The following is a 13,693-nucleotide window of genomic DNA, read 5'->3' as shown; positions in this document are numbered from 1 at the left end:
TAGATTATGTTTGACAAGGGAAAGATAACAAAAGAAAAAAATGTGGGAAGGTTTATAGAGAAAATTGGAGAAAATATTAGATGAGAAAGAGAAATAGAGGACGTCTTTATCTCTGACACAAATGCTGCCTAAGTGGCAAAAAAGGATCACAAAGGTAATAAATTTTTAAAATTAAGTTATTTTGGGAATATATTTTGAAAGAAGAGTTATTTTGGCAATAAACTCGCCAACACGGCCTTTATTCATTCTTAGCTTTGTCAATCTGTATCTGTCCTTATCTTTGCCTTCGTGGGATTACGTTGGCCTAATATTTTCTCAACCATTAATTCCGTGGTCAAAAGTTTAGGCCTTCAAGGGAATCTTCGCGGCAAAATTTCCGGTTCCCATTACATTTCCATCAAATTTTTCGCAGTTTCGACCAGCCTGCATTCTGATAATCTAGTTGTATAGGACCAAACTTTAACAAGTATATAATACAGCTCTCGTTTTGTTCTGTCCTGGTGCTTATTTGATAACATCTTCGGAACGCTACTATTAGAACAACTTTCAGTTGCCAAATTGCATGCTGTCCCTTACCATGTTCCCCTTTCTTCTCCTTCTTGTTCTTTTTCCTTTTTTCACTTCAATTTCTCAACCCTTTTGTGTTGCAGCTTCAGATTCAATCTATGACAATTTTGCTAGTTGTCTAACAAAAAATGGAATCCCAAGTGGCCAAATTTCTAACATTCTGTATAGTCCAACAAATACTTCATTCAACTCTGTATTACAGGCATATGTTAGAAACCTTAGGTTCAACACATCCAGTACTAGAAAACCATCCATAATTGTCGCACCCTTGGAAATCCCACATGTTCAAGCAGCAGTTTTGTGCACCAAAGGAACAGGGCTGGAGCTAAAAATCCGTAGCGGCGGTCATGATTATGAAGGTATCTCGTATGCTTCTGATATCCCTTTTATCATTCTTGACATGTTTAATCTGAGGTCCATCACGGTTGATATCCCGAGCGAATCTGCTTGGGTACAAGCCGGGGCGACGCTTGGTGAACTTTACTATAGAATTTGGGAGAAGAGCAAAGTATATGGATTCCCTGCTGGTCTTTGCCCAACTCTAGGCGTTGGTGGGCACATCAGTGGGGGTGGTTATGGTGGAATGTTGCGAAAATTTGGTCTTGCGGTAGATAATGTTCTTGATGCACAGATTGTTGATGTTAAAGGCCAGGTTTTGGATAGAAAGGCGATGGGGGAAGATCTTTTCTGGGCTATCAGGGGTGGTGGTGGTGCCAGTTTTGGGGTTGTTTTGGCATACAAACTTAAGTTAGTCCAGGTGCCTGAGATAGTAACTGTCTTTAATGTTCAAAGGACTGAGGCAGAAAATGCAACAAATATTCTTGTTCAGTGGCAGAGTGTTGCTGACAAAATCGACAATGGTCTCTTCATAAGAGTTCTTGTCCAACCAATTACTTCAAAAAGTGGCAAAAGTAAGGGTCAGAAGATCATCAGGTTAACATTCATTGCATTGTATCTAGGAGATTCAGACAGTCTTATGTCTGTGATAAATGCTGGATTCCCTGCTCTGGGATTGCAGAAAAGTGATTGTAAAGAAGGGAGCTGGATACAGTCAATGCTATTCTGGTCCAATTTTGACATTGGGGCAAAACCTGAACTTCTTCTTAACAGAACTTCTGATGTCAATTTCTTGAAGAGAAAATCAGATTATGTCCAAACCCCAATTCCTAAGGATGCACTGACTTCAATCTTCAACAAAATGGTTCAGCTTGGAAAACCTGGACTTGTTTTCAATCCATATGGTGGAAGAATGAGTGAAATCCCTGCAAATGAAACACCATTTCCTCACAGGGCAGGGATCATTTACAAGATTCAATACTCAGTGAATTGGGACGATGCAAGCCCCAACATAACAAATCAATACCTCGAGCAAGCACGGGAACTATACAGTTTCACGACCCCTTATGTATCAAGTAATCCAAGGCAGGCTTTTCTCAACTATAGGGATCTTGATATTGGTACAACTGATAACGGGAAGAACAGTTATAATGAAGGAGAAGTTTATGGGCGCAAATATTTCAAAGACAATTTTGACAGATTGGTTAAAGTGAAGACGGTGGTAGATCCTGAAAATTTCTTCAAGAATGAACAGAGTATCCCAACTCTGCCCGCTCGGTCCTTTCGTAAGAGGAGGTGAGGAAAGTAAAGGTATAAACTACAAGTCATCAATGGTTATAGGGTTGTGTGATAGAATAAGATTCCGACTCGAAATATGTTGTCAATTGATTATACGGATGATATTGTATTATGGTTTTGGAAAACAGTGAATTTCTTGAATTTCTTGTGCTGAATCTCGAATGATACTGAAAGTAAAAGACAAGTATAAAAAAATATAAAAAATCAAATAAGATACACTTATATGCATATTTATCTCTAGTACTTTTGCGGGAATTTCTTGCCCTATACAAATTGAAAAAAATGTTAACCTGGCCTTCAACAAAGAATTTTTCACGTTTTATTAATTTGATATTTTTTTAAATACCTTCAATGGTGATTAAAAATGACTCTCAATACAAATTAATTCAGTTGATAACGTTGATCACAAGTTAATTCAATTGATAATGTCGAATCACTGAGCAGGCCACTTGGCGAACATAGGATCATCACTAGCTTTGCCCCCTTTAATTTATGTCTTTTTTTTCTAGTCAGCAGAATGACTTTTGCATTTTACTAAACTTAATCCACAGGAAACCACAAAAGCCGGCAACTTTTGTGGTTCCTGAGGAGCCTAATAAACTACCCAAATCCCCCTCCCAAATCCCCCTTTAATTTATGTCAATCCAGGCTTTTAATGCCTTATTGTACCTTTTATATCTTGTTTAAAGCTACCTCCTCCCCCTATGGACATGCTAACCTCGTAGAGGCTGATAGGAGAGGATTTAATCATTTAAGACTTGTTACTACGTAATTTATGCACTATCAAGTCGTATTAAAAAAAAAAGTTTTAACGTTATTCTACTTTTTAATCTGCATGACTAATTTTTTTTGTGTGTGTTAGTGATAATGATATATCTTGTAAACCAGTTTGCATGGGGTAGAGATAGTTCGAATATTACAAAAATGTTAAAAGTTCAGGTGTGGATATACAGTGAAAGCAAAATTGAGAGAAATAAAGAGTAGAACGGAGTGTATACCAGTTGGTAATACATTTCGTCTGTAACAGAGAGTTTACGGATTCAAGTTATGAACAGATAGTTGAAAAATCAATGTTGATTCATTTTTAAAAAATAAAAATAAAAAACAAAAAAAGAGGATATAAAATTTTATTTATTTATTTTTTTGAACAGAAGGGTATAACAGTTTGGTCCTTCTCTTCTTTAGTTTCTTTGGTTTGGCCCTTAAGAAACATTTTCAACAAGATCTTTCCATTAGTTGCTTTTCTTTTTTTTTTTTATGTCCATGATTATGCCAACTCGAGAATCTTTCTGAAGTAAACGTCAACGCATAAACATACACGCAGCATCAATAAAGTTGACCTTAATTAAAAAATAAAAGGGAAAAGTGGACTAGAATTGGTACAACATTTCACTTGCATCTATAGATCCAAATTGGAGTCACAAGGAAGGTACAATCCTACTATCAATCCACAATCCTACTTGAAAAGAATATATATATATTAACACTGTAAATGGTAGAAATCATGTTTTAGAAGCAAATGGAAATTAGTTAAGACTTGAAAGGGTGTCCTTTTTTTATTGAAAAAGTGATGTTAATTTAAGGAAAGTGTCTATATACAAATGATATATAATATACTAGGCAAAAATAAGACACATTAATATATATATATATATATATATATATATATCTAGGCAAAAATAAAACACATTAAAGAATGTTCATTGAATACCAGGTACAAAAAATCTTTGTTGGATATGTATCTAGACACAGTGGAAGCATTATACAATAAACAATGTCCATTGAATCCTAAGTAGAGAAAATCTTTGATGGATACAGACATAGACATATGGGGAACATTATACAATTAACCAACTCAGTCTTTATTCATTCCTAACTAGGATTATCAATGGGGTCAGGCCAGTTTGAACTCGACTCGTTCAGTCCAAAAAATGTTCATTGAGTCTAAGTTTTAATTGGATTAGGCAAAGTTTGGACTTAAATATTAGGGCCAAACTAAATGTGAGTTAAGTTTGATCCAAATTAGGCTCAGATTCAATGAAAACTCGACCCATATGAGTATAATTATATATGTAAAGCATATAAAATAATATCTATAATTTATAATTATGCATATTAGATATAAAAATTAATAATTTATATAAAAATTTGTATTAATTCATAATTATAAAATATATAATATATATAATTATGTATTTAATTATGAGTTTGGGTGAAGTTCGATTTGAATCCAAAACTCATATAATAGTGTGAGTTGAGTTTGAGTTTTTTAATATGAGATTGAAATCCAAAAATTCATATAGTTTGTGAGTCGAATTTGGGTTTGCTAAAATCCGGCTCAAAAACTGTAATTGACACAGCTATTCCTAGTTTTGTCAATCTGCGTCCGCCCTTGTCTGTCTTCGTGGGATTACCATTAGCCTAACATTTTCTCAGCCATTAATTCTATGATCAATGGTTTAGGCATTCATGGGAATCTTCACGGCATACTTTCCGGTACCCATTGCATTTCCATCAATTTTCCTAAATTTCGACCAGCCTACAGTCTAGCAACCATTCTAGTTGTCTGCTAAACTTTAACATGTACAAGAAACAGAAGTTACAGAACCCTAGTGTTCTGTCCTGGTGCTCATTACATGTTGTCCTCTTCCATGTTCCCCTTTCTTCTTCTTGTCATTCTTTTTCCTCTGTTCACTTCAATTTCTCAACCCTTTTGTGTTGCAGCTTCAGATTCGATCTATGACAATTTTGCTACTTGTCTAACAAAAGTTGGAATCCCAAGTGGCCAAATTTCTAACATTCTTTATGGTCCAACAACCAGTTCATTCAACTCTGTATTGCAAGCCCATCTTAGAAACCTCAGGTTCAACATTTCCGGTACCAGAAAACCATCCATAATTATCACACCTTTGGAAATCCCACATGTTCAAGCAGCAGTTTTAAGCACCAAAGGAACTGGGCTGGAGCTAAAAATCCGTAGCGGCAGTTTTATGGGCGCAAATATTTCAAAGACAATTTTGATAGATTGGTTAAAGTGAAGACCATGATAGATCCTGAAAATTTCTTCAAGAATGAACAGAGTATCCCAACTCCGTCCACTGGATCCTTTTGTAGGAGGTGAGAAAAGGTATAAACATCAAGTCATCAATCAATGTGATTTCTCGATCATGATGACCATAGTTCTTTTGCAGTTATGACGTTGAACTGCTAGTTACGCAGTAGATGTGAAGTAAAGTAGCTGAATTCTATTACATTGATGGCTCTTTTTTTTTTTTTTGTCGAAACAATATTTGATTATTTGATGTCAAAAACTATACAATTTCGAGCAAAGGTTCAAGTTGACTTTACAGTCAGTGTAATTGACACTAAGAAAACATGATTTTCTCATCTAGTGTAATGCCTAAAGTATAAACGCTAATCTTAGAACTTATATGATTCTTATCACTTTTAACTAAATAAAAGGAGCACATTTGAAACAACACTCTTAATTGAATAATATCTTCCACCAAAGTAGCTACTCTGATGTCCCGTGCCTTCTCCCGTGCCTTCTGTGATCGAATGTGGTTGAGGAGCTGCTTGTTTTGCACTTGAAATTGCACTTTCCTTTATTGCAAAGTGGTAGCTTTGCTCATGACCAGCTTTAGTGCTATTGCCTCATCCACAATCTGTGAGCCTGAGCTTCTTTCTCTCAATGCCTATCCTATCATTGACTCTTGGTTATCATCTGTTGTAGTGATTCCAATTCCCAAGATAGGATTGTCCTTTTGTCTTGTTACTACAACTCTCAGTTTGACGATTTCCTCTTCTGGCCCTAGCTGCTGGTGGTTCTGAAGTTGAGTTGATGTTTTTACTGTGCTCATCCTAGCTTCCTTGGTTGCTATCTCTTCAAATTCTAGCCATTCTTACCATGGTTTGCGGTCGCATTGCGGTGTCATTTGTTCCACATCCGTCGCGGCATATCGGTTGAATATCAGGTGATACGCACATTATAAAACATGAAGGTTTTCAAAAATTTTGAAAAAATTACTAAAATTAAAAAATACCAAAAAAGGTACAATTTAAAAAAATATATGAATTGATTCCAAGTTGACTTGGATATATCATTCGATATCATTCATCACGGATTTGAATCGGCCAATATCGGTCGAGTCAGAGCGAGTCATCCCAGATATGATAATATCGGCGATTCGGGGATTGGTATCGTACCGGTCCCCTCCATTCCGGTTATGACTCGGTCGATACGTATCGGCATCGGCCGATTTTGCGAACCGTGATTCCTACTGTGCCTTTTGCATTGTACTCCACGAAATGTAGTGTTTCCCGTTGAATTCCATGTCATTCCTATCCTTCCATGTCTACCAGAGTATGTTGACAGTTAACGATAAATGTTGTGAACCTGATGTTCTCTGTCTTGCTTCTGTGATTGAGGTCCACCATCTTCTGAAACTTCCGTGATACTCTTGCATGCCTTCCCATTGGATTGGAGCAATCTGCCATATTTGTTTTGCTTCTCTACAGTTTCAGTAGGGTATATTCCACCGTCTCTCTTTCTTCCCCACACCTCTTGAAAATAGGGTCCCCTACTTTGGTTCTACCATTGATTATCTCTCCCACTGGGAGTGCATTATTCAGCCATTTCCACAGGAATATCTTCAGCTTGTGCTTTTGGGCATTATTCAGGCATTTCCATTGATTGCTGTTTGATAGAATAAATATTGCAATTTGTAATAGGCTATCCATTGATTATACGAGGATTTTGTATTTTGGTTTTGGAAAATAGTGTGAATTTCTTGTATTGAATCTCAATTGATACTGAAAACAAAAGCCAAAAAGAAAATCAAAAGAGATACACTTATATGCGTATTTATCTCTAGTACTTTTATGGGAATTTCTTGTGCTATGCAAATCGAGAAAATGTTAACCTGGCCTTAGACAAAGTATTTTTCATGTTTTACTAATTTGTTATTTTTTAAAGACTTGCAGTGGTAATCAAACATGGATCGCTAATATAGGTTGGTTCAGTTGGTAATAACAAATTAATTACTCTCTTTTTTTTTTATCGAAACGATAGCTTTTTTATATATATATCACTTTAAACTATACAATTTTTGGACAAAGGTCCAAAGAAAAGGACAACCGTCCTACAAGAACCTTGGTGCCTAGCACCTAAGAGTGGGGTTTACCCATTCTTCATCTATCCAGATGTTTAGAGCATGCAAGCTCAATTTAATACTGCCAACTTTCCCTGACTTAGCAAAAGAGAAAGAACACTTATGAAACTGATTACTAATGAACTGTATATCTTCCATTAGAGTAGCCATCATGTGGTTGCAGTGTCTTGAACCTTTTATGCACTCCACCAGCTCCTTGTTATCGAGCTCCAGTCTGATACTTCTCCATCCTTGGCTGATTGCATTTAGTAGCGCGAGTCTCACTGCTACAGCTTGGTCCTGTATTGGCTCAGCTGATAATCTTTCTCTTAGTGCCCAGCCCACTTGAATTTGTCCCATGGCGTCAGTTGCAGTGATTCCAATCCCTACTATTGCTTGTCTTTTGTCTTGATGTGTATGGATCTTGATCAGTAGGCTGGTATGACTCTCGTTTTGCTCTTGCTCTTGCTCAGTTCGTTGATGTATTTCTGTTTCCTGAGTGTTCTTCCTTGCTACATTTTCTTTGTTTGCCTCATCGAACTCTGTCCACTCCTTCATGGCCCTTTGAATGATCTTTTGTGGTTCTCTTTCTTTGTGGTTGAATTCCCTATCGTTCCTGGCTTTCCATATCTGCCAGAGGATGTTAATGGTGAGGTTCACCTGGTCCTCCCTTCCTCTGTCTTGTTGAGCTTCCATTATTGCTGTCCACCACTTGATGAAGCAATCCGACAGCTCCATAATTCCATCCCATTGCACAGGCGCCATCTTCCAGATTTCCTTAGCTTTGGTACACTGGATCAGTAGGTGTTCAAGAGTTTCTTCCTTGTCTCCACACCCTATACACATAGGATTCCCTTGTCTTGTTCTTCTGTGTATTTCAGCTCTCACAGGGAGTCCACCATGGAGGCACTTCCAAATGAAGACCTTCATTTTCTGGCTCACTTTTTGCTTCCATAGTGTTTTCCAGGTTTTAGAAATGGTTCCTTCATAGCTTGTTCCAGTTTCCTCCCTCCTTCTTGTACACTCCAGATTCTTTTCCTTCATCCAAGTCTTATAGCCTGACTGAACTGTATATTGTCCATTCTACGAGTGCATCCAGAAGTAGCTGTCCTCCTTCCCAGTTAAGCTTATAGGTATTCTCAGGATCCTCTCAGCGTCTTGTGAGTTGAAGATTTTGAAGATCAGCACTGTGTTCCATCTGTTATTAATCATCAATTCTGAGACATACTTTAGTTGACATCCCTGAGGCTTTGCAGACGTTGGTTTCCCAGATGGTTTGTTTGGAATCCAGTTGTCTTCCCAAATTCGTGTTCCTTTGTCATTCCCAATTTTCCTCCTGATTCTATTTTGGACTTCTTTTCTAGCAGTTGATAAGCTTTGCCACAGCCATGATGCATTCTGAGGCACCTTGCAACTGAAAATGGATTGTTTAGGATAGTATTTCTCCTTTAAAACTTTACTGACGAACAAGTTTGGTTGAGTTATCAGCCTCCAGACTTGTTTGGCCAGTAGAGCTTTGTTGAGCATTTGCAAGTCCCTGAATCCCAATCCTCCTGTACTTCTCTTTTCAATCATTTTCCTCCAGCCAATCCAATGCATCTTTTTCTTCCCCTCAGATTCACCCTACCAGTAGTCTGCCATTTTGGCACTGATATCTCTACAGAGCTTATTAGGTAGTCTAAAACAGGACATAGTGTAGGTTGGCAAAGCCATCGCCACTGCCTTAAGCATAATTTCCTTCCCAGCCTGACTCAGCAACTTGTTTTTTCACCCCAACAATTTGTTGTCCATAGAATTCTTGATGAAACCAAACACCTACTTTTTAGACTTTGTAATGATCATTGGAAGTCCAAGGTATTTGCCTTGTCCAACCTGCTGGATTGACCCCATTGTTTGGCAGACCTCATTCCTCACTGGTTGGGTTGTATTTCTGCTAAAGAAAACTGAAGATTTATCCATATTAATAAGCTGTCCTGTGGCCTCTTCATACACTTTTAGTATTTTCATTAACGTCCCACCTTCTTGGGAGTTGGCTTTGCAGAATACTAGGGAGTCGTCCGCAAAGAAAAGATGGGTGATAGCAGGAGCTCCCCTACTGAACTTGACTCCTGTTAGCTCCTTCTCCAGCTTTGCTTTCTGTAACATATGTGACAGTCCCTCTGAACACAGCAAAAACAGGTAGGGAGAGAGTGGGTCTCCTTGCCTGATGCCTCTTGAGGGAGTGATAAACTCCTTATGCTCTGCATTTATATTAAAAGAGTAAGTCACTGAGCTGATGCAAGCAGTAATCCATCCTATCCACTTGGTACAGAATCCCATCTTGGCCATTATAGCTTTCAAGAACCTCCATTCCACCCTGTCGTAGGCCTTAGACATATCCAGTTTCATAGCCATTGAGCCTACTTTACCATGTCTTTTGTTTTTCAAAAAGTGCATCAACTCGTGAGAGAGCATGACATTATCTAAGATTTGCCTACCTGGAACAAAAGCTGATTGACTCTTGCTAACACATCTACTGAGAAAAGGCTTTAGTTTGTTAACAAGAATTTTTGCTAGAGCTTTGTAAACTACTTGGCAAAGACGTATAGGCCTGTAATGTTTAATCTCAGTGGGGCAGTCCACTTTTGGAATCAAGGAGATGACAGTGTGGTTTATGGCTTTAAGAATGACACTGTTATTAAAGAAACATTGGATTGCACTTACTAGATCCTTGCGAATAATGCTCCAGAATTTTTGAAAAAATAGGGGAGACATACCATCATTACCAGGAGCCTTATTAGGATCCATAGAGAAGAAATCAGCTTTTATTTCCTTTTCATTCACTCTTTTAGTCAGCTCCCTATTCATTTGTTTAGTTATAGAGACAGGAATCCCCTCTAAGATTTCATCTAGCTCCCCCGACCCTGAACTCTTAAACAAATCCTCATAGTAAGAAGCTACTTCCTTTCCCACATTCTCTTCATTTCCTGTCCATTCTCCACTAGATTTTCTCATTTTCTGAAGCCTATTCCTTCTCCTTCTCCCCTTCACAGTTGCATGGAAGAACTGAGTGTTCTTGTCCCCCTCTTTTAACCATCTCACTCTTGATTTCTAGTTCTAGTAAGCTTCTTCATCCTTATATGCCAATTTCAGCTGTCCTTTCATCTCCTGCACTTTTTGCCTCTTATTTTCTACATTTGATGCCTTAATATCCTCAATCTGATTTTTGCACCATTTGATTCTTTCCATCGAATTCCCTTTCTTACTACTGCTCCACTTTAGTAGTTCAACTCTACAATTCCTAATTTTCTGTTTCACCTTGAACCATCTAGTTCCATCACAAGGTATGTTCCAGGCCTCCTTCACCACCTCCTTAATTCCATCTTGCTGTAGCCATCTTTTGTCAAATTGGAATCTTTTTTTCCACTTCTTTCTGACCTTCTGTGTATCTAGTACCAGCATACTGTGATCTGATGCATGTGACTCAATGTGTATGCATTTGGCTTCATCATAACAATGTGACCATTCAATCGAGCATAAGCCTCTATCCAGTCTCTCTTTAACTTCACCATTTCCGTTCCAATTATTAATCCATGTCCATGGCTTGCCTTCAAACCCAATATCCATCAACTGGTAACAAATTAATTACTCTCACAAAAAGATTGTGTGAAAACTCCTGCAACCTATTGTCTTAGGATGTGTCTTAATTTGTCAGTGAGTACCGGAGTCAAACCCACTGCAATTATAAATGCAACCACGTGAAATGATGTGATTTTGTTTGATTGTCGACAGGATCAAGGACGTACATCTCGTTTCTTTTAACAAACTCAGTCCACTCATTTTATATCATTAATCCTAGAATGCTTATCCAAACTACGAACCAGATGGACCAGAAACTTTTATGAAGATGATCTTCCCTCTCTAAGGTCATATACAGATTATATTTAACATCATGTTTTGGGGAGAATTCTATAGCATTAAGAAAGTTTTTAGAGAAAATTAGCATGATATAAAAAAGCTAGACAGAGAAAGATTTTCAATTTGGACAAGCCTTACTAATTATTAAATACTCCAATCATATTAAATTGAAGTGATAGCCAATGGAAAAACCTACAATTGAATAACAATTTCGGGTTATTTCTAATAAAAGTTGTCTCATTATTTTAAAAATACTTCAGCAATAAGGGGCGGCACCTTCTACATCAAATTAAAAGGGAATTTTTTTAAGCAAGGGAGGGGTGGGATTAACAATTAGCTAGGGAGGAAGGGAGAATTAAATTCAAAACCTCTAATTTTTGAAGTTTCAATTTTAGTCATTGGACTAAGGTCTCCTTGGCAAGGGCATGTTCTCAATTATGGGTGCAAACGAGAACCGAGTCGAGTTTCGATCTAATTGATCCGAATCTCAACATAATTTTACGAAATTCGAACTTGAATTCGACTCAAATTTGAGTCGAGCTCCAACTTAAAAAAATATAAAAATAATTATTTTATTTTTAATAAATAAATAAAATAATTATTTTTTAAAATAAATAATAAAATATTAGGGATATATATATATAATTTTGCTATTAAAATAAAAAATAAATATATGTAATGGAGCTCGAGCCGGCTCGCGAGCTAACAAGTTTAGTATTTTTAAACTCGAACTCGAGTTTGAGTTCGACTTGGTCTGTTCAGGGCTTGACCAAGTCAAACTCGACTCGAGCCGCTCGGGATCGACTCGCAAGTGGTTCGATTCGTTTGCAACCCTATTCTCAATCACTTATAATTAGCTGATTATTGTTCAAGACAACTTGTCAAGACCCAAGTCCAAGGGTTAACCTAAGTAATTTTTGGATCGAAATCTACTAACTCAAAATGGTTAACCCAAATTACTTAATAGCCCAAGCACCCAAGTACTTAAACCCATTCCTTTTCTCTTCCAATTTCGCCGTGGGATGCTACATTCTCCTCACCTTTAGGATTTTGCGTCATCGCAAAGCTCGTTAGAATCCAAACTGTGCATTTGGTCATGCTTGAACTCTAGAGGTGGCCCCTACCCAACGTAGCACTGAGTCTTATAGGTTCTAGAGGTAGCCCCGGTCGAACATAAAACTTAGTCTCGTACAACACTTAGTTCGCATAGTCGAAACCATAACCTACTACCCTAGGGTCACCCCGCGCAAAGATTACACGAGACTCGCTCTAATACCAATTGTCAAGACCTGAATCCAAGAGTTGGCCTAAATAATTTTTGGACCGAAATTCATTAGTCCAAAATGGTTAACCCAAATTACTTAATAACCCAAACACCCAAGTATTTAAACCCATTCCTTTTCTCTTCCAATTCCAAAGTGGGATGCTACACAACTCCTAAAAGTGATCTCTTAAAATGCTTTTGAAAGCTGCTGTTTGCGTTTGAAAATGTTTAACAAAAGAATGCGATTTCTTTTTCCTTTTTTTAAAAAGTTTTTATGGATCATTACTTAAGGACAAAGCGAAACCTGTTAAGAACAAGTGAACAACAATATAGTTAGATTGATCTACGAGAGCTAATTATACTTATATTTGGGTTAGACTTTAATCGGGTCTAAACTTGATATGACCCAACCTCATTTCATATTTAGTTTGGACCTAACATTTAGGCCCAAAATTTGTACAGCCCAATAAAAACTTCATCTTAGTGAACTTTTTTTGGGACAAATGTGCTAAGCTCGGTGTGACAGCCCCACCTCACCCTAAGGCGAACCAAAGGGTTCGGCGGACCGCCTACCCAGCTCTCGCCAGAACTACTAAGACGGTTACACAACTCAAAACGTGCCGGAATATAGTAGCGCGCTTAACCAAAACAAAAATCACGAAACGGAAAGTGACTAGTGCCTGCCATGTCACAATCCGACCGGGACCCAATCGAATACAAGTAACTTCATATAATCCTAGAAATTGACATATGCAAACCAAATATAACACATGAACATGAGTACACGCTTTTATAAACCACATTCGTATTTTTACAAATCAAAAGGGAACATTTGAATCCAAGTACAATTAGGGTTTCCAACCCTTGAGGAGCTATACAAAATATCTAAACTAGCTCAACTCATTTTTCAAAAATCAAAAGTCCAAAAGATGGTTCCCTATAAGGAAAACAAAATTTACGGAACGGGGTGAGCTAAAAACTCAATGAGGTACCAAAAGTGTAACAGTAGAAATCATGAGAAAACACTTTTAGGGCACATATACACATCAAGTAAGAGAAATGAACGAACACCATAATTTAAAGGATACAGGTGGCCCTCAAGAGCCAAATCCCCGTTGCAATATTTGATCCAACCTCGTTGACTCTCCGTCAACGTTTAATGACACACTCATGTCCGTAG

General features: G+C 37.6%; 3 protein-coding genes across 3 annotated transcripts; 1 reads left to right on the top strand and 2 right to left on the bottom strand.

The window, feature by feature from the left end:
- The first annotated feature begins 501 nt into the window (after positions 1 to 501).
- On the top strand, positions 502 to 2,343 carry LOC113709567 (berberine bridge enzyme-like 21). Its single transcript, XM_027232363.2, has one exon. The coding sequence runs from the start codon at positions 563 to 565 to the stop codon at positions 2,201 to 2,203; it is 1,641 nt and encodes a 546-aa protein (XP_027088164.1). The 5' UTR covers positions 502 to 562; the 3' UTR covers positions 2,204 to 2,343.
- A 5,018-nt stretch (positions 2,344 to 7,361) lies between these two features.
- On the bottom strand, positions 7,362 to 8,282 carry LOC113709870 (uncharacterized). The gene has a single exon (XM_027232718.1). It carries the CDS (start codon positions 8,280 to 8,282, stop codon positions 7,362 to 7,364), a length of 921 nt encoding a protein of 306 aa, XP_027088519.1.
- A 2,166-nt stretch (positions 8,283 to 10,448) lies between these two features.
- Positions 10,449 to 10,958, bottom strand: LOC140014677 (uncharacterized). The gene has a single exon (XM_072065765.1). It carries the CDS (start codon positions 10,956 to 10,958, stop codon positions 10,449 to 10,451), a length of 510 nt encoding a protein of 169 aa, XP_071921866.1.
- Positions 10,959 to 13,693: the final 2,735 nt, after the last annotated feature.

Source organism: Coffea arabica, chromosome 9e, assembly GCF_036785885.1.
Source record: "Coffea arabica cultivar ET-39 chromosome 9e, Coffea Arabica ET-39 HiFi, whole genome shotgun sequence".
In the NCBI taxonomy this organism is placed as follows: domain Eukaryota; kingdom Viridiplantae; phylum Streptophyta; class Magnoliopsida; order Gentianales; family Rubiaceae; genus Coffea; species Coffea arabica.
This window is presented reverse-complemented; position numbering and strand designations above follow the sequence as displayed.

Coding starts and splice junctions, on each gene's coding strand:
- LOC113709567 (XM_027232363.2), top strand. CDS start 563: ATGCTGTCCCTTACCATGTTCCCCTTTCTTCTCCTTCTTGTTCTTTTT.
- LOC113709870 (XM_027232718.1), bottom strand. CDS start 8,282: ATGAAGGTCTTCATTTGGAAGTGCCTCCATGGTGGACTCCCTGTGAGA.
- LOC140014677 (XM_072065765.1), bottom strand. CDS start 10,958: ATGGATATTGGGTTTGAAGGCAAGCCATGGACATGGATTAATAATTGG.